The sequence below is a fragment of the Agelaius phoeniceus genome, chromosome 28 (assembly GCF_051311805.1).
Source record: "Agelaius phoeniceus isolate bAgePho1 chromosome 28, bAgePho1.hap1, whole genome shotgun sequence".
Taxonomy (NCBI): Eukaryota; Metazoa; Chordata; class Aves; order Passeriformes; family Icteridae; genus Agelaius; species Agelaius phoeniceus.
In genome coordinates this window covers 3,780,747-3,800,227 of record NC_135292.1, presented here as the reverse complement: position 1 = coordinate 3,800,227, position 19,481 = coordinate 3,780,747, and the positions used below count along the sequence as shown (strand labels likewise).

The 19,481-nt window shown below is 53.4% G+C and overlaps 2 protein-coding genes across 2 annotated transcripts in view; one reads left to right on the top strand and one right to left on the bottom strand.

The window, feature by feature from the left end:
• LOC143696054 (uncharacterized) overlaps window positions 1-19,481 on the top strand; it is a 569,411-nt gene that overhangs the window by 414,968 nt on the left and 134,962 nt on the right. The window contains exon 9 of the mRNA XM_077191260.1: window positions 1,283-1,289. Coding sequence (XP_077047375.1) covers window positions 1,283-1,289 — 7 coding nt within the window. The remainder of the gene's footprint in view (window positions 1-1,282; window positions 1,290-19,481) is intronic.
• LOC143696055 (uncharacterized) overlaps window positions 1-19,481 on the bottom strand; it is a 224,075-nt gene that overhangs the window by 152,366 nt on the left and 52,228 nt on the right. The window lies entirely within an intron of this gene.

Sequence of the window (19,481 nt, the reverse complement as noted above, 5' to 3'; positions counted from 1 at the left end):
TGGAGCAGAACACATTGGTCACTGTCCAATGCACATTGAACAGCCCTACAGGGATAAATTGCCTTCTACCTCTGCCCACTCCAACACGTCTTGTCAAGGAGGCCCAAACCCTGAGAGGCAGCACCCAGAGGCTGCCCAGTGCCCCAGGCAGAGCCCTTTGCCCCACAGCTGCCTCAGCCCCTCCTGTACCCCAGAAGGCTTGCAAGGACTCCTGGAACAGTCCCAGTGAGCCACAAGCTCTGGGGGAGCCTTCCCAACAAGGATCAGGGCTCCCCAAGGCCCAAGGAACACACAGCCCCAGTGTCTCAGTACAAATGACTCCCTTCTCTGCCATGGTGCTGCTGCCCTGCCTGAGAACTCAGCTCTTTGCCCCAGCCCTGGAGGGCACGAGACAGCAGCTGCCCCACAGAGGGGCTGATCAGCCCCTGCCAGGCCCTGCAGCTCCCTGGCTCCTCCACTGCCCAGCTCCAGGCCCTGCCTGGCCCCAGCTCCACCTGCTTTACAGAATGGCAGCCCAGGCACTGCCTGCATGGCTCTGCCTGCGACAGGGAACAGCCCCAGGGAGCTGCATCCCTCTGGGCATCACACTGACACCCACAGCAGCACAGCAGCATGGAATTCTGCTGCAGCAACGACGACTTTTGGGCTCAGCTCTGACAACATTAAAGCTCAAATTGGGAAGCAGAGGGAAGGAGAAAATCTGGAGCTGACCTGCCCCACCAAGGGCTGCTTTCCCCTCGTCAGACCTTGCCCTCCCCACTCTTGCTGGGAGCCACTTCCCCCCTGCCATGGGCCCTCATGGACAGAGCCAGACCCTGACTCTCAGCAGCTGCTTGGTGTGGCCCAAACCCGTGCACGGTGCTCACCACCAGCACAACTCCACCTCTTGCAGGAAGAAGGAGAGGAGGCCCTCGGGAAATTTGTTCCCCCTCACGCACCAAAGCCCAGGCCAATCAATGATATCATTGCTGGTGCCTTTAGAAGAGGGCCCAGGCCCGTGCTGGGCTGTGAGCAGGGGTGCTTTTCACCACTGGCTGCTGCCCAAGCACTGCTGTTCTCATGTCCAGCTGGCACAACATGAGGGCATCCAGCAGCACTTCTCCTTGGCAGCTGCAGCCAGCAAAGCCTGGGCAAGGCAGTGCCTGGGGGAGCCAGGCAAGGGCTGGGACCTGGCTGTGATGATCAGGGTTGCCCCTCCCTTGCCAACACCCTCCAGGTGCACCAGCATTCTCTGGTAGAACTCCATCACCGTGTTGGAGCACAGGGTCACCTGGTGGAAGAGAAGACCAGTCAATTCTCCCTTACAAAAGCTCCTTACCCACGTGTGATATCCTCCAGTTCCTGAGGGAGGATTTGGCCTTAATTCTTCTGCTGCTCCATGTGCAGAGCACAGTCTGAGAGTAACAAAAGCCTTCTGGCAATACCAGATTTGTTAAACACCCCTTGCTATCAGGGCACAGGTCAGCTACATTGAAACATTAGACTACAGCTCTATGCACCACTGCATTCAAATTAAGGGGCCAATTTCTCATCTGACTACAATGACATCCGTGCAGAGGAAATCTGGCTTGAACACAATGAGTTCAGCTTCACAGCAGGAACCAGCTCACCTTGCTGTTCATTCAAATCAGCCTGGCCATTTTCTTCTTGATCATCTTCATGGTCCTCCACAGCTCCTTCAAGTCTGTGCATGTCCTCTTGAAGCGAAGCCTTCTCTGCTCCATTTCCATCCTGCGCCTTCTGGCCTCTCCTTCAGCTCTCCGGGCCGCTGCTCTCTGCTTCATGGCCGCCCTTCTGCGCCTGAGGCAGAGGAAGAAAGGCAGGAAGAGCAGCTCAGCAGCAGCCCAGTAGGGCCCCTGCTGCACGGCTGCCCAGAGCAGGGGTCCCCAGGCAGGCTCGGGTGCCTCTGGGGTAGCCTGCTCCAGGCCCTCTTTGCCCAGCTCTGCATCCTCATCCCAACTGATCACCACGGGCCGTGGGAAGTGGAAGAGGAGCAGCACCAGCAGGGCAGGGACTGATTTGGACACCATGGTCTGCAGGAGGAGAGAGACAATTTGTGTTGCTTTGCACAAGAGTTGCAAACCCGTGTGTTATTAGGGAATGGCCGCTCCTGCTGTGCCAGAGCGCTCGAGCAGGGCTGAGAATCTGGTGTCAAAAGGCATTCATGTGCTCCATGTTGCATGGGGCACCCGTGTGCAGGAATAGAGAACACCTTCCCTCAGATGGGATCTGCTGTGGCAAGGCCCCTCTGGTTTTCTCCTCCACGCAGCAGTTTGCATGCAGAATGTGGGCAGATGTAACTTGGAGGTCCTCCTGCTCACCCTTGGGTTCCCCTTGCAGAGCCTCAGCCCCTGCGTTCTGTCAGGGCCCCTGGGCAGGTGGGATATTCCCAGAGGAGAGGGGCCGGCTGTGTCCCCATTGCCCCTGTCCCTTATGTGCCTGTGCTCAGGAGGGCACAGAGAGGATGGGGACTCCTGCCTGCCCCGTGTCCTGTCTGCCTGCCGGGCCTGTCCCAGGGCAGCCGGGCTGTGATTGCTGTGCTGTGTCCCCCTGTCCCTGCTGTCCCTGCTGTCCCTGCTGTCATAGCCCACTGCAGGCTCCACACCTACACAGCCATGGTGGCTCCTGAGCTCTGCAGGGACCCGAGTGACAGTCTGAGTGGTGGCACTCCTGGTTTTCTTGCATTTGGCATCGCACAGAGCAGAGGCTGGATCACAGCACCAAAGGAGCAGCTGCTGCAGGGGAGGAAAGGAGCCTCTGCATGGCCAAGGGTGCTGTGGTGCCCCTGTGTCAGGAATTCCCCACAGCTGACACCTGAGTCCAGCATGGACACTCACAGACACAGCGTTTGTTCAGGCATTGCCTTTATTGCATCTTGACAGGGACTGCAGCTGCCTGAGGGAAGTCACCCTCCCGAGACAGGAGGGCAGAGAGTGTAATTTAAATTAACCAATTGTGATTATAGGCATTCGTAGCAACAGTCTATATACTGTATATATGAATATTAAACAAGACACAAAATAATTATTGGATCATGATGATCAAGCAACATTTGCTGGTTTAGATAAAAATAAAGTTTACTTCAGTTTTAGTTAACTGCAATAATTCTTGGTAATTTTGATGAATTATAAATTCTATGTAATCTAAAGAAAAGTGCCATTATTTAATTACTACTTATTATTAAAATATTTATGTTATCTTACAAGAGTAGTAATCTACATTATAGTAATAAAAAGTTTGGAAAATGTTTCTAAAGACAATTATTCTTAAAGAAAACATTTTAAATATTTCAAAACTATTGAAGAATCTGAATCAATCTCCAAACATTGGCCCGATTCCTTCAGATGGTGCTTTCCTCCGAGCAGATGCAAAGCCTCTGTATGGGAAAGGGTTAAAATCGATGCAGTTACTACAGATCCCGTGAGGAGAGAGAGGGCAGAGGGGCAGGGTGTGTCAGGAGCCCGGAGCCTGTGCCCCGGCGCAGGGCTGTGCTGGGCAGCAAGCGCAGCTCTGTGCGCCGGCTGCTCACAAAGATGTGCGGCTCGCCTTGGCCGGCCCAGAGAGCATCTCCAGCAGGAAGCTTTTCTTCACACAGCCACTGCCTGTGCTCCTCCAAAAGCCTGCCCTGCCTACCTTCAGCATCCTGTTTGTATGCCTATTCATTCCAATCAGCCTGGCCATTTGCTTTTCTATTTCTTTCGTGGCCCGCCGCATTTGCTCCATGTCTTTGAATCTCTTCCTAAGGAGCCGCCTTCTCCGCTCGCTTTCCACCTTCCTCCTTCTGGCCTTTTCCTCAGCTCTCTGGGCCGCTGCTCTCTGCCTCGTGGCTGCCCTTCTGCGCCTGAGCCACCAGCCCAAAAGCAGGAGCAGCGGCTGAGCAATTTGCCAGAGCTGGTGCAGGTAGCGCAAGGCAGCCAGGAGCCAGGGTCCCCAGCCAGGCTCAGCTGGCTCTGGGGGGGCCGCTTTCATCTCCTCTGCACGGGGCTGCCCATCCCCGTGAAATCTGTCCACCACGGAAAGTGGGAACAGGAAGAGGAGCAGCACAAGCCCAGCCAGGACTGCTCTCTGCGCCATGGTCTGCAGGAGGAGAGAGACAAGGCTTTCACTGGGGCTGCCAAGGGAGCTTGTGGGGGCTGAAGTGAGGCCCGGAGGCGCAGGGATGTGAGGGCAGAAGCAGAGGGCTCCGGGCAGCTGGCAGGCAGCAGGGCCTGTGCCAGTGGGCCAGCAGCAGCAGCCCCGTGCCCCGGCCAAGGCGCCGGCCCCAGGGGCTGGCCCTGGGTGCAGGGGGACAATGCAGGCCCGGGTGCGGCGCTTGTGGCCCGGCCCTGGCCCGGCCCAGCCCCGCCACGTGCGCACTCACCGCTTGCCCAGGCTGTGCTGGGCCAGCGTTACCTGCGGGGGCCTTTTCCAGCTGCCCCCATTGTGACACCCTGCCCCTGGTGTCACAGGGGTCAGAGGCATCACAGCCGGGCCAGCCCCGCCCTTGGTGTCCAGCCCAGCCCAGGGGCTCCCAGTGGGCCCAGCAATGAAAGCCCCGGCAGGCAGCAAGTGCAGCCCCTCTGGGAGGGGATGGGCCCCAGGGGCTCCCTCCACAAAGCAGGCAGAAGTTGCCAGACATGTTGTGGAAGAGAAAAGAATATAACTGATAATCTTGAATAGGATACATAATATCAACTATGAGAGCACCAGAGTTGCTTCTGTGATGGCGCTGGTTTTTCTCTCTGTCTGTGGAGTAGGTGAGGGTGGCTCAGTTTTCCTGCCTGAGTCTTCCCAGATGCAGCCCATCCAAGAGCTCTGTGAAACCTTCCCATTATCGGACACCACTGAGATGGAACAGTAGCCAGACCACCTCCAGGCTCCTCTAGATCAAGAAGCAGCACACGGCTGGTTCTGACAGAGAATTTCAGCTGTTTTGTACGAGAGTGGCACAAATTGGCCACTCGTGCTGTAGCGGAACAGCTGAGCAAGGGGCAGGAATCTCAGGTCCGAGCGCATTCATGCGCTCCAGCTGGCAGGGCCTCAGTGCCCGCCCTGTGCCCTCGCGCACGGACGGACAGGCCGGGCCCTGCTCGCTGCCCTCACGGGGGCACTCCTGGCCCCAGCGCTCTCCAAGGCCTTCTCCAGGGGTGCCTTCCTGCAGCCTTTCCGTGCCTGCACCAGGCCCAGCAGAGACCTGCAGAGGGGCTGTGGGCCGGGGCCTGCAGGGCCAGCGCCAGGGCCAATGGCTTCTTCCCCCTGCCACAGGGCAGGCCGAGCTGGGCTCTGGGGAAGGAAGCCTTGGCTGTGAGGGCTGTGAGGCCCTGGCACAGGGTGCTCAGAGCAGCTGCAGCTGCCCCGTCCCTGCAAGTGTTCCAGTCCAGGCTGGATGGGCCTTGGAGCAACCTGGCCCAGCCAGAGGTGTCCCAGCCCATGGCACAGGGGTAGAACTGGATGGCCTTGGAGGCCACTGTGGACACTCACAGACACAGTGTTTGTTCAAGCACTGCCTTTGTTGGAACTCTGCACTGACTGCAGCTCCAGAGGGAACAGAATGCCACAAGAAATGAGGGCGGGCAGTGTCCTTTTGAAAATCTATCATATACTTTAAACATCCTCAGGAACAAATCACAATAATAGTCATCCTTACCTTAAGAATTTTTTTCTGGAGCGTTCTAAAAGATATATGAACTAATAGAAGGACAATGGTGTTTGGACATTGTAGAGTGTGAAAAGTTACTTAGTGTGACAAAGATTCAACAAATATCAATTCTGGTTCATTGCCATAATTCGCAGTAATTGTTACAATTAATGATAATTACTATGTAGTAAGTAGAATGTAGAATCATTCTAAGAGAATTAGTAGTTGTTTCTTATATAATTCCTACTAAAATGTACAATTTTTATACTATACAATGAAATTCTTTATAGATAAAAAAATAAACTATCTAAATTGTTTCTAAACTAAGTGTGAAGTTAAATCAATATCCACCTAATGCGTGCCTCGGCCACGTTTCGGGGTATCCCCGTCCGGCTGTGGCTGCTCCGGATAGCACAGTCCTGTCCAGCACAGCCTGCCTGGACTCCCAGGCAGCTTCCAGCTGCAGGCTACCTTAGCAAGCTCAGCTCATGGGGGATATCAGCTCTTTAGTGATTATCAGCCCATTTGGGTTTGCAGCTCTTTGGCTTGCTAAGTGCCTTGGGCAGATGCGGGGAGAGAGAGGAGAAGGCTGTGTGAGGTTCCACAGAGATGTCTTTATTGGGCTCTTCTGCAAAGGTTTTCAGGGACAGCCTCTTCTGCCAATCTGGCTGAAAGTAAAGGTTTTTACAGCATTCAGGGGTTTTAGAAATTGTTCAATAGTAAGGGTTGAGGCGAAAGTGGCCTATAGTCGTAGAGAGAGATAAGCAGGGGTCCAAAGGCGGAAGAGGGGCATCTTAGGCCCAGCCATCATGACTCGGCATTTCCTGCCTTAGGCTGCTGAACGCCAGGGAGGCCTTGCAGGCCCTGTGCCTGCCCCATCCATCCATCCGGCCCAATCCTGCTTCAAATGCCTCCATCCTCGAGCAAATGCAAAGCTTCTGTATGGAAAAGGGTTCAAATAGATACAGTTAACACGGATAAAGTAAGAGAGAGGGCAGAGGGGCAGGGTGTGTCAGGAGCCCAGAGCCTGTGCCCCGGCGCAGGGCTGTGCTGGGCAGCAAGCGCAGCTCTGTGCGCTGGCTGCTCACAAAGATGTGCGGCTCGCCTTGGCCAGCCCAGAGAGCATCCTGCTCACCTTGCTGTTCATTCAAATCAGCCTGGCCATTTCTTCTTGATCATCTTCATGGTCCTCCACATCTCCTTCAAGTCTTTGCATGTCCTCTTGAAGCGAAGCCTTCTCTGCTCCATTTCCATCCTGCGCCTTCTGGCCTCTCCTTCAGCTCTCCGGGCCGCTGCTCTCTGCTTCATGGCCGCCCTTCTGCGCCTGAGGCAGAGGAAGAAAGGCAGGAAGAGCAGCTCAGCAGCAGCCCAGTAGGGCCCCTGCTGCACGGCTGCCCAGAGCAGGGGTCCCCAGGCAGGCTCGGGTGCCTCTGGGGTAGCCTGCTCCAGGCCCTCTTTGCCCAGCTCTGCATCCTCATCCCAACTGATCACCACGGGCCGTGGGAAGTGGAAGAGGAGCAGCACCAGCAGGGCAGGGACTGATTTGGACACCATGGTCTGCAGGAGGAGAGAGACAATTTGTGTTGCTTTGCACAAGAGTTGCAAACCCGTGTGTTATTAGGGAATGGCCGCTCCTGCTGTGCCAGAGCGCTCGAGCAGGGCTGAGAATCTGGTGTCAAAAGGCATTCATGTGCTCCATGTTGCATGGGGCACCTGTGTGCAGGAATAGAGAACACCTTCCCTCAGATGGGATCTGCTGTGGCAAGGCCCCTCTGGTTTTCTCCTCCACGCAGCAGTTTGCATGCAGAATGTGGGCAGATGTGACTTGGAGGTCCTCCTGCTCACCCTTGGGTTCCCCTTGCAGAGCCTCAGCCCCTGTGTTCTGTCAGGGCCCCTGGGCAGGTGGGATATTCCCAGAGGAGAGGGGCCGGCTGTGTCCCCATTGCCCCTGTCCCTTATGTGCCTGTGCTCAGGAGGGCACAGAGAGGATGGGGACTCCTGCCTGCCCCGTGTCCTGTCCGCCTGTCGGGCCTGTCCCAGGGCAGCCGGGCTGTGATTGCTGTGCTGTGTCCCCCTGTCCCTGCTGTCCCTGCTGTCCCTGCTGTCCCTGCTGTCATGGCCCACTGCAGGTTCCACACCTACACAGCCATGGTGGCTCCTGAGCTCTGCAGGGACCCGAGTGACAGTCTGAGTGGTGGCACTCCTGGTTTTCTTGCATTTGGCATCGCACAGAGCAGAGGCTGGATCACAGCACCAAAGGAGCAGCTGCTGCAGGGGAGGAAAGGAGCCTCTGCATGGCCAAGGGTGCTGTGGTGCCCCTGTGTCAGGAATTCCCCACAGCTGACACCTGAGTCCAGCATGGACACTCACAGACACAGCGTTTGTTCAGGCATTGCCTTTATTGCATCTTGACAGGGACTGCAGCTGCCTGAGGGAAGTCACCCTCCCGAGACAGGAGGGCAGAGAGTGTAATTTAAATTAACCAATTGTGATTATAGGCATTCGTAGCAACAGTCTATATACTGTATATATGAATATTAAACAAGACACAAAATAATTATTGGATCATGATGATCAAGCAACATTTGCTGGTTTAGATAAAAATAAAGTTTACTTCAGTTTTAGTTAACTGCAATAATTCTTGGTAATTTTGATGAATTATAAATTCTATGTAATCTAAAGAAAAGTGCCATTATTTAATTACTACTTATTATTAAAATATTTATGTTATCTTACAAGAGTAGTAATCTACATTATAGTAATAAAAAGTTTGGAAAATGTTTCTAAAGACAATTATTCTTAAAGAAAACATTTTAAATATTTCAAAACTATTGAAGAATCTGAATCAATCTCCAAACATTGGCCCGATTCCTTCAGATGGTGCTTTCCTCCGAGCAGATGCAAAGCCTCTGTATGGGAAAGGGTTAAAATCGATGCAGTTACTACAGATCCCGTGAGGAGAGAGAGGGCAGAGGGGCAGGGTGTGTCAGGAGCCCGGAGCCTGTGCCCTGGCGCAGGGCTGTGCTGGGCAGCAAGCGCAGCTCTGTGCGCCGGCTGCTCACAAAGATGTGCGGCTCGCCTTGGCCGGCCCAGAGAGCATCTCCAGCAGGAAGCTTTTCTTCACACAGCCACTGCCTGTGCTCCTCCAAAAGCCTGCCCTGCCTACCTTCAGCATCCTGTTTGTATGCCTATTCATTCCAATCAGCCTGGCCATTTGCTTTTCTATTTCTTTCGTGGCCCGCCGCATTTGCTCCATGTCTTTGAATCTCTTCCTAAGGAGCCGCCTTCTCCGCTCGCTTTCCACCTTCCTCCTTCTGGCCTTTTCCTCAGCTCTCTGGGCCGCTGCTCTCTGCCTCGTGGCTGCCCTTCTGCGCCTGAGCCACCAGCCCAAAAGCAGGAGCAGCGGCTGAGCAATTTGCCAGAGCTGGTGCAGGTAGCGCAAGGCAGCCAGGAGCCAGGGTCCCCAGCCAGGCTCAGCTGGCTCTGGGGGGGCCGCTTTCATCTCCTCTGCACGGGGCTGCCCATCCCCGTGAAATCTGTCCACCACGGAAAGTGGGAACAGGAAGAGGAGCAGCACAAGCCCAGCCAGGACTGCTCTCTGCGCCATGGTCTGCAGGAGGAGAGAGACAAGGCTTTCACTGGGGCTGCCAAGGGAGCTTGTGGGGGCTGAAGTGAGGCCCGGAGGCGCAGGGATGTGAGGGCAGAAGCAGAGGGCTCCGGGCAGCTGGCAGGCAGCAGGGCCTGTGCCAGTGGGCCAGCAGCAGCAGCCCCGTGCCCCGGCCAAGGCGCCGGCCCCAGGGGCTGGCCCTGGGTGCAGGGGGACAATGCAGGCCCGGGTGCGGCGCTTGTGGCCCGGCCCTGGCCCGGCCCAGCCCCGCCACGTGCGCACTCACCGCTTGCCCAGGCTGTGCTGGGCCAGCGTTACCTGCGGGGGCCTTTTCCAGCTGCCCCCATTGTGACACCCTGCCCCTGGTGTCACAGGGGTCAGAGGCATCACAGCCGGGCCAGCCCCGCCCTTGGTGTCCAGCCCAGCCCAGGGGCTCCCAGTGGGCCCAGCAATGAAAGCCCCGGCAGGCAGCAAGTGCAGCCCCTCTGGGAGGGGATGGGCCCCAGGGGCTCCCTCCACAAAGCAGGCAGAAGTTGCCAGACATGTTGTGGAAGAGAAAAGAATATAACTGATAATCTTGAATAGGATACATAATATCAACTATGAGAGCACCAGAGTTGCTTCTGTGATGGCGCTGGTTTTTCTCTCTGTCTGTGGAGTAGGTGAGGGTGGCTCAGTTTTCCTGCCTGAGTCTTCCCAGATGCAGCCCATCCAAGAGCTCTGTGAAACCTTCCCATTATCGGACACCACTGAGATGGAACAGTAGCCAGACCACCTCCAGGCTCCTCTAGATCAAGAAGCAGCACACGGCTGGTTCTGACAGAGAATTTCAGCTGTTTTGTACGAGAGTGGCACAAATTGGCCACTCGTGCTGTAGCGGAACAGCTGAGCAAGGGGCAGGAATCTCAGGTCCGAGCGCATTCATGCGCTCCAGCTGGCAGGGCCTCAGTGCCCGCCCTGTGCCCTCGCGCACGGACGGACAGGCCGGGCCCTGCTCGCTGCCCTCACGGGGGCACTCCTGGCCCCAGCGCTCTCCAAGGCCTTCTCCAGGGGTGCCTTCCTGCAGCCTTTCCGTGCCTGCACCAGGCCCAGCAGAGACCTGCAGAGGGGCTGTGGGCCGGGGCCTGCAGGGCCAGCGCCAGGGCCAATGGCTTCTTCCCCCTGCCACAGGGCAGGCCGAGCTGGGCTCTGGGGAAGGAAGCCTTGGCTGTGAGGGCTGTGAGGCCCTGGCACAGGGTGCTCAGAGCAGCTGCAGCTGCCCCGTCCCTGCAAGTGTTCCAGTCCAGGCTGGATGGGCCTTGGAGCAACCTGGCCCAGCCAGAGGTGTCCCAGCCCATGGCACAGGGGTAGAACTGGATGGCCTTGGAGGCCACTGTGGACACTCACAGACACAGTGTTTGTTCAAGCACTGCCTTTGTTGGAACTCTGCACTGACTGCAGCTCCAGAGGGAACAGAATGCCACAAGAAATGAGGGCGGGCAGTGTCCTTTTGAAAATCTATCATATACTTTAAACATCCTCAGGAACAAATCACAATAATAGTCATCCTTACCTTAAGAATTTTTTTCTGGAGCGTTCTAAAAGATATATGAACTAATAGAAGGACAATGGTGTTTGGACATTGTAGAGTGTGAAAAGTTACTTAGTGTGACAAAGATTCAACAAATATCAATTCTGGTTCATTGCCATAATTCGCAGTAATTGTTACAATTAATGATAATTACTATGTAGTAAGTAGAATGTAGAATCATTCTAAGAGAATTAGTAGTTGTTTCTTATATAATTCCTACTAAAATGTACAATTTTTATACTATACAATGAAATTCTTTATAGATAAAAAAATAAACTATCTAAATTGTTTCTAAACTAAGTGTGAAGTTAAATCAATATCCACCTAATGCGTGCCTCGGCCACGTTTCGGGGTATCCCCGTCCGGCTGTGGCTGCTCCGGATAGCACAGTCCTGTCCAGCACAGCCTGCCTGGACTCCCAGGCAGCTTCCAGCTGCAGGCTACCTTAGCAAGCTCAGCTCATGGGGGATATCAGCTCTTTAGTGATTATCAGCCCATTTGGGTTTGCAGCTCTTTGGCTTGCTAAGTGCCTTGGGCAGATGCGGGGAGAGAGAGGAGAAGGCTGTGTGAGGTTCCACAGAGATGTCTTTATTGGGCTCTTCTGCAAAGGTTTTCAGGGACAGCCTCTTCTGCCAATCTGGCTGAAAGTAAAGGTTTTTACAGCATTCAGGGGTTTTAGAAATTGTTCAATAGTAAGGGTTGAGGCGAAAGTGGCCTATAGTCGTAGAGAGAGATAAGCAGGGGTCCAAAGGCGGAAGAGGGGCATCTTAGGCCCAGCCATCATGACTCGGCATTTCCTGCCTTAGGCTGCTGAACGCCAGGGAGGCCTTGCAGGCCCTGTGCCTGCCCCATCCATCCATCCGGCCCAATCCTGCTTCAAATGCCTCCATCCTCGAGCAAATGCAAAGCTTCTGTATGGAAAAGGGTTCAAATAGATACAGTTAACACGGATAAAGTAAGAGAGAGGGCAGAGGGGCAGGGTGTGTCAGGAGCCCAGAGCCTGTGCCCCGGCGCAGGGCTGTGCTGGGCAGCAAGCGCAGCTCTGTGCGCTGGCTGCTCACAAAGATGTGCGGCTCGCCTTGGCCAGCCCAGAGAGCATCCTGCTCACCTTGCTGTTCATTCAAATCAGCCTGGCCATTTCTTCTTGATCATCTTCATGGTCCTCCACATCTCCTTCAAGTCTTTGCATGTCCTCTTGAAGCGAAGCCTTCTCTGCTCCATTTCCATCCTGCGCCTTCTGGCCTCTCCTTCAGCTCTCCGGGCCGCTGCTCTCTGCTTCATGGCCGCCCTTCTGCGCCTGAGGCAGAGGAAGAAAGGCAGGAAGAGCAGCTCAGCAGCAGCCCAGTAGGGCCCCTGCTGCACGGCTGCCCAGAGCAGGGGTCCCCAGGCAGGCTCGGGTGCCTCTGGGGTAGCCTGCTCCAGGCCCTCTTTGCCCAGCTCTGCATCCTCATCCCAACTGATCACCACGGGCCGTGGGAAGTGGAAGAGGAGCAGCACCAGCAGGGCAGGGACTGATTTGGACACCATGGTCTGCAGGAGGAGAGAGACAATTTGTGTTGCTTTGCACAAGAGTTGCAAACCCGTGTGTTATTAGGGAATGGCCGCTCCTGCTGTGCCAGAGCGCTCGAGCAGGGCTGAGAATCTGGTGTCAAAAGGCATTCATGTGCTCCATGTTGCATGGGGCACCTGTGTGCAGGAATAGAGAACACCTTCCCTCAGATGGGATCTGCTGTGGCAAGGCCCCTCTGGTTTTCTCCTCCACGCAGCAGTTTGCATGCAGAATGTGGGCAGATGTGACTTGGAGGTCCTCCTGCTCACCCTTGGGTTCCCCTTGCAGAGCCTCAGCCCCTGTGTTCTGTCAGGGCCCCTGGGCAGGTGGGATATTCCCAGAGGAGAGGGGCCGGCTGTGTCCCCATTGCCCCTGTCCCTTATGTGCCTGTGCTCAGGAGGGCACAGAGAGGATGGGGACTCCTGCCTGCCCCGTGTCCTGTCCGCCTGTCGGGCCTGTCCCAGGGCAGCCGGGCTGTGATTGCTGTGCTGTGTCCCCCTGTCCCTGCTGTCCCTGCTGTCCCTGCTGTCCCTGCTGTCATGGCCCACTGCAGGTTCCACACCTACACAGCCATGGTGGCTCCTGAGCTCTGCAGGGACCCGAGTGACAGTCTGAGTGGTGGCACTCCTGGTTTTCTTGCATTTGGCATCGCGCAGAGCAGAGGCTGGATCACAGCACCAAAGGAGCAGCTGCTGCAGGGGAGGAAAGGAGCCTCTGCATGGCCAAGGGTGCTGTGGTGCCCCTGTGTCAGGAATTCCCCACAGCTGACACCTGAGTCCAGCATGGACACTCACAGACACAGCGTTTGTTCAGGCATTGCCTTTATTGTATCTTGACAGGGACTGCAGCTGCCTGAGGGAAGTCACCCTCCCGAGACAGGAGGGCAGAGAGTGTAATTTAAATTAACCAATTGTGATTATAGGCATTCGTAGCAACAGTCTATATACTGTATATATGAATATTAAACAAGACACAAAATAATTATTGGATCATGATGATCAAGCAACATTTGCTGGTTTAGATAAAAATAAAGTATACTTCAGTTTTGGTTAACTGCAATAATTCTTGGTAATTTTGAAGAATTATATAATTAATACAATTAATTGTAAATTAATTATAATATATTATTATATGTAATCTAAAGAAAAGTGCCATTATTTATTTACTACTTACTATTAAACTATTTATGATCTCTTACAAGAGTATTAATCTACATTATAGAAATAAAAAATTTGGAAAATGTTTCTAAAGACAATTATTTTTAAATAAGATATTTTAAATATTTCAAAACCATTTAAGAACTTGAATCAATCTCCAAACATTGGCCCGATTCCTTCAGATGGTGCTTTCCTCCGAGCAGATGCAAAGGCTCTGTATGGGAAAGGGTTAAAATCGATGCAGTTACTACAGATCCCGTGAGGAGAGAGAGGGCAGAGGGGCAGGGTGTGTCAGGAGCCCGGAGCCTGTGCCCCGGCGCAGGGCTGTGCTGGGCAGCAAGCGCAGCTCTGTGCGCCGGCTGCTCACAAAGATGTGCGGCTCGCCTTGGCCGGCCCAGAGAGCATCTCCAGCAGGAAGCTTTTCTTCACACAGCCACTGCCTGTGCTCCTCCAAGAGCCTGCCCTGCCTACCTTCAGCATCCTGTTTGTATCCCTATTCATTCCAATCAGCCTGGCCATTTGCTTTTCTATTTCTTTCGTGGCCCGGCGCATTTGCTCCATGTCTTTGAATCTCTTCCTAAGGAGCCGCCTTCTCCGCTCGCTTTCCACCTTCCTCCTTCTGGCCTTTTCCTCAGCTCTCTGGGCCGCTGCTCTCTGCCTCGTGGCTGCCCTTCTGCGCCTGAGCCACCAGCCCAAAAGCAGGAGCAGCGGCTGAGCAATTTGCCAGAGCTGGTGCAGGTAGCGCAAGGCAGCCAGGAGCCAGGGTCCCCAGCCAGGCTCAGCTGGCTCTGGGGGGGCCGCTTTCATCTCCTCTGCACGGGGCTGCCCATCCCCGTGAAATCTGTCCACCACGGAAAGTGGGAACAGGAAGAGGAGCAGCACAAGCCCAGCCAGGACTGCTCTGTGCGCCATGGTCTGCAGGAGGAGAGAGACAAGGCTTTCACTGGGGCTGCCAAGGGAGCTTGTGGGGGCTGAAGTGAGGCCCGGAGGCGCAGGGATGTGAGGGCAGAAGCAGAGGGCTCCGGGCAGCTGGCAGGCAGCAGGGCCTGTGCCAGTGGGCCAGCAGCAGCAGCCCCGTGCCCCGGCCAAGGCGCCGGCCCCAGGGGCTGGCCCTGGGTGCAGGGGGACAATGCAGGCCCGGGTGCGGCGCTTGTGGCCCGGCCCTGGCCCGGCCCAGCCCCGCCACGTGCGCACTCACCGCTTGCTCAGGCTGTGCTGGGCCAGCGTTACCGGCGGGGGCCTTTTCCAGCTGCCCCCATTGTGACACGCTGCCCCTGGTGTCACAGGGGCCAGAGGCATCACAGCCGGGCCAGCCCCGCCCTTGGTGCCCAGCCCAGCTCAGGGGCTCCCAGTGGGCCCAGCAATGAAAGCCCCGGCAGGCAGCAAGTGCAGCCCCTCTGGGAGGGGATGGGCCCCAGGGGCTCCCTTCACAAAGCAGGCAGAAGTCCCCTCTGATAACGTTCCAAAGGGAAAAGATTATAATCAATAATGTTGAGTAGGATACATATTATCAACTATGAAAACACCTGAGGTGCTTTTCCTAATGGGACTTGTTCTTCTGTGAGTGGGGTTGGGTGATGGTGGCTCAGGTTTTCTTGCTTGACTCTTCCCTGATCCAGTCCATCCAAGACTTCTGTGAAACCTTCCCATTATCAGACAGCAGAAATAAAGAACTGCAGTGAAACCACTGCTACTCCCCTTCAGATCAAGAAGGTGCAGGGGGGTGGTTCTGGCAGAGAATTTGAGCTGCTCTGGACAGAGTCGCACTGCTCTGTTAGCAGGGACTGGCTGCTTGTGTTTTCCTTTGGATGAACAGAATCTTCCTTGTGTCCCCAGTGAGCACATGGAGCTCACACCAGCAGTGCCTCTTGCCTGTTCCCTGCCCAGCCAGACCTTCCAGCCCAGCTGAAATGCCCAGCGTGGCCTTTGAGCACAAAGGGATTGCAGAGCCAAAAGCATCTGTGTAGCCACCATGGTGTTCAGCGGCTGCTGCTCGGGGAAGGGCACTGAGAGGAGGCCACTGCTGCTCTTGTCAGAGCGCTGCTGTGCAGGGATGTCCCTCGCCCTGCTCAGTCCCACATCTGCCCATCTTTTGGCCTGCTCTGAGCTCAGGTGGATGCCATCTGCTCCCAGCAGACCCAGCTGCTCCACGGTAGATGCACAGGCATGGAATCCAAAACCTTGAGTATCCCCTGAGTAGCCAGGCATTCAGCTGTTCAGTTTGTCACGGCCCACATCAGGGGTTAGAACAAGATGGTTTTTCAGATTCCTTGTGACCCGAACCATTCCAGGCTCTAGGATTTCTCCATGACTGACTTTGGTCCCCTCAAAAGACCTCCTCTCTCCTCTCTTCCCTCCACCTGTGGAGAACGCATTCTGATGCTGCTGCTGCTGTTGGGACAGGTTGGTGGATACTCTTCCTGCCATCCCATGGGTGTAAGCATGACTCCTCTCTGAAGTCTTTGTCCCTGAATCAGTGCCTTCAAAGAACAGTTATCTCCCCTCCTTCCTTTTCCATTCAGCACTTGAGCACAAACAGCATTTCTCATCGTTTTCCACAGAACAGGACAGGTGCCAGTTCCCATCTTGTGGAGCCCTCTGCCATAAATCAGCCTGACAGGTTTATTCTCTACGTAATGGGAAATGATGACAAATGCAGCTGCATAATCACGTTAGTAACTCACCATAATGACTGCCTCAGGGCTGATTTATGGGTTTTGTCACATGTGAGCTTTTAGAACTTTAGAGGTTACATTTTTCACACTTTTTGTTGGAATCTCAGTTTATCAGACTTTACTGCAGCATTAATCACTTGCAGTACAACCCTGGACTTCACAAATGTATCACATCAGCGTGAAAAAGGCAGAGAAAACAAGAACTGTTGTGAATTAATGAGCCGGGTAACACATGTCTCACAACAGCGATGAAACAACCTGTGTTCTTCTTCAAGCCACAACAGAAAGTCCAAAAGTCTCGGTTTTTTGGGTTGGTTTTTTTTTTTTTTTTTTTTTTTTTTCACAAAACACAGGCAGCAGCAAAGAACTGAAACAACACAGCCAGGCTTGAAACCTGAAAGATCTGCAAGGCTGAGTCTGTCCTAGTTAATGGTGAAATGATGTGTGAATCTGTCCTAGATGTTCAAATGAAGAAGATTGATTCCCAGTTATAATATGGCTTCTAAGAAAAACACTGGGATTATATAGGAGAAATGCACGTGTCATGAAACAACCAATAAATCAGAGAGACAGTTCCAAGCTTTATTGTGAAGGTCTGGGAAATGTTCAGAGTTACCATCTGTGGAGTTTGGTGCAGGATAAACTGGAACAAAAGGCCATCATTACCCAAATTGATTTCGTTTGGGCTGGTTTGTTGGTTTTTGGTTTGCTTTTTCTTTTTTTTTTTTTTTTTTGTTTGTTTGCTTTTTGTCAGATAATGTTTTCTAATACTCCAAGAAATATGTTGAAAAGGTCAGCATGATCCATCAGACACAAGCAGGGGGCTGGGGTAGATGCAACATGTTCCTTGCACTGGAGGGTAGACAGAGGCAGGATCTGGTTTGGGGTCAATCACACCTGGATCAGGGAGGTGGCTGAAACCTGGGCTGGCCAAAGCCTTAGCATCACAAAATATCCTGGGCTGGAAAGGACCCCCAAGGATCACCAAGTCCAACTCCTGGCCCTGCAGAGGACACCTCCCCAAGAATCCCACGCTGTGCCTTGGCATGTGCTGGTGGGCAGGAGCACACAGCTGGCCGTGGCTTTGGGTGCATGGGTAAGATGAGATGGTGAGGAGCATCCCTGCTCCCTGAGCTCCTGGAGAGCTGCAGACACTGATCACTGGTAAGGACAGCACCAGGGCCATGGCCTGGGGCTGGTGATCTGGTGTCTCCTTCCTGCTGCTGCTTTCTGCTACAGATAACAGCCTGGTACCAAGGTCTTGTTGCTGAGGTGATAAACGGCTGGGGAGATTCCCTCCCTGCTCTTGTCTGCACGAGTTCTTATGCTCAGCACCAGGAAGGATTGGGCCAGAATGGAGGCATTTGGGGTCTCAGGGCTGAGGCTGAGACAGACAGCCAGGCAGAGCAGCTCCTCCTGGCTGATGCAAACATTAGCCCTGTGCTGGCCAGGCTAGTGATCCATAGCTATGGGTCCACAGTGATGGTGGTGCTGGGTACTCACTGGGAGAAGAGGAGGTGTAAAATGAAGCTTCTGAAGCTGCTTGGGATCCTGGAAGCTGCTCAGACCCCACTTGACCACAGTGGTTGTTTGGCCAGCTGAAGTGATGGAATTCATTGGGCTGTGCAGGGACAGTTTTCTGTGCAAACATGAAGGACTTTCAGGGGGGATGAAATACAGCCTCACAGTAGAAACAGCTGGGCTGAACACTCTTTATTCCAGCTATGAATCTTTGCCCTTAAGAGCAACAGATTCCACCTTTCATTAAACCAGAACTTGTTGTTGTTGTTGTTATTTTGAGGAATAAAAATGACCTTTCTTGTTTATTTTATTATCATTTTTAAATCTTTCTTGTTTATGTTATTAGCATTTTAAATCATCTTGTCACCCACTGGATGCATGAAACATGAGATGTTCCCAAAGTGTAGCTCACTTCAGACAGGGAGTGCTGATAGTTGGCAGATCTGTACAGGTGTCCTCATCCTGGGTGCATTGGATGTTATCCCATCCAAGCAGGCAGTTTAACACAAGCAGCTATTTCACTAAGCTTAATTAACAACAGAAATAAAAACTATATCTTTAGAACAAAGTTACTTTGACATCTACCATCACTCAGCAAGAGGTTTATTGTTATGGACACATAATATTGGCTTTTTGCAGAGATTAAAATGGATTTTCTATCTGTGGTGTTAAAGTAACCTTGTTATTGTCTTGGTTTGAAAAGCCAGGTGTCTGCTAAGGAAGGCAGGAGCCTCCCCTGGAATGGAAAATGTAAACCCCCTCCCTCTGAATTGTTATAATTTTGAAATTAAGGAGCTTTCAGTCAAGGATATGGGAATAGGAATAACAGTTCTTTTTTAGGAAAAATTAAAAATATAAATGCAGTAGTACAAACAAAAAAAACCCCACTGACAGAGTCAGAAGAGGGCCTGACACCCTGTGGGTCAGGGTGCTGGCAGCAGTCCCATTCAGTGGTGGCTGCAGCCCTCCTGCAGTGCCAGGTGTGGCTCTGTTGGAGCAGGGATCCTGGAGAAGGGTGGAGTTTCCCTCTGAAGGTCCAGGGCTGCTGTAGATGGGCCTGGGAATCTTCCTTCCTCTGGGAATCCAGTTGGAAAAGGCTGATCCTCTGGGAATGCCGTGGAGAAGAAAGACAGCTGCTCCTCTTGGAATCCAGGAGGAAAAGGCTTCCTACAGTGTTCCAAATCTCAGATTCTGTCCAGGTAGGAATGCTTGGCTCCTCCCCCTGGGCGGAGCATCTCCCAATGGGATGATGTCATTTAATCAGCCATGCAGTGACACTCAGTGGCCCATTACCAGAAGATTAATAATTAATAATCAATGGCCTATTAATGGAACACACCTCCCCACAGGGAGGATTGGTTGTGGAAGAGAGAAACTGCCCAATGAACAGAAGATAACTGCCCCACCACTGACAGATGGCAAGCAGAACACACACTTATCTTGCACTCCAGGACCTGTCCCCACTGGCTGTCCCCATTCTCCAGAGTTCATGGTGTCCAGGGAGGCTGCAGCTGCCGGTGCCGGGAACAAACGAGACGGGTCTGGGTTTCAGAAAGCTCCAGAATCCATTTCTGACCCCTGAAAGACAGGGCAAAGGCAGGGCCATGGGGCTTTTATAGAGTATCCCAGGGCTGGAGTTTGGGTTTGTGTTGGATCGGCAGGAGAAATGTGGCATGCAATATGACTGATCGGCAAGTCTCGAACTTTATTGAGAGTCACACATATTTATATTGGTGTTAATAAAGCTCATACATATTGCAAAGAAGAGCTCATTATTGGTTAGTT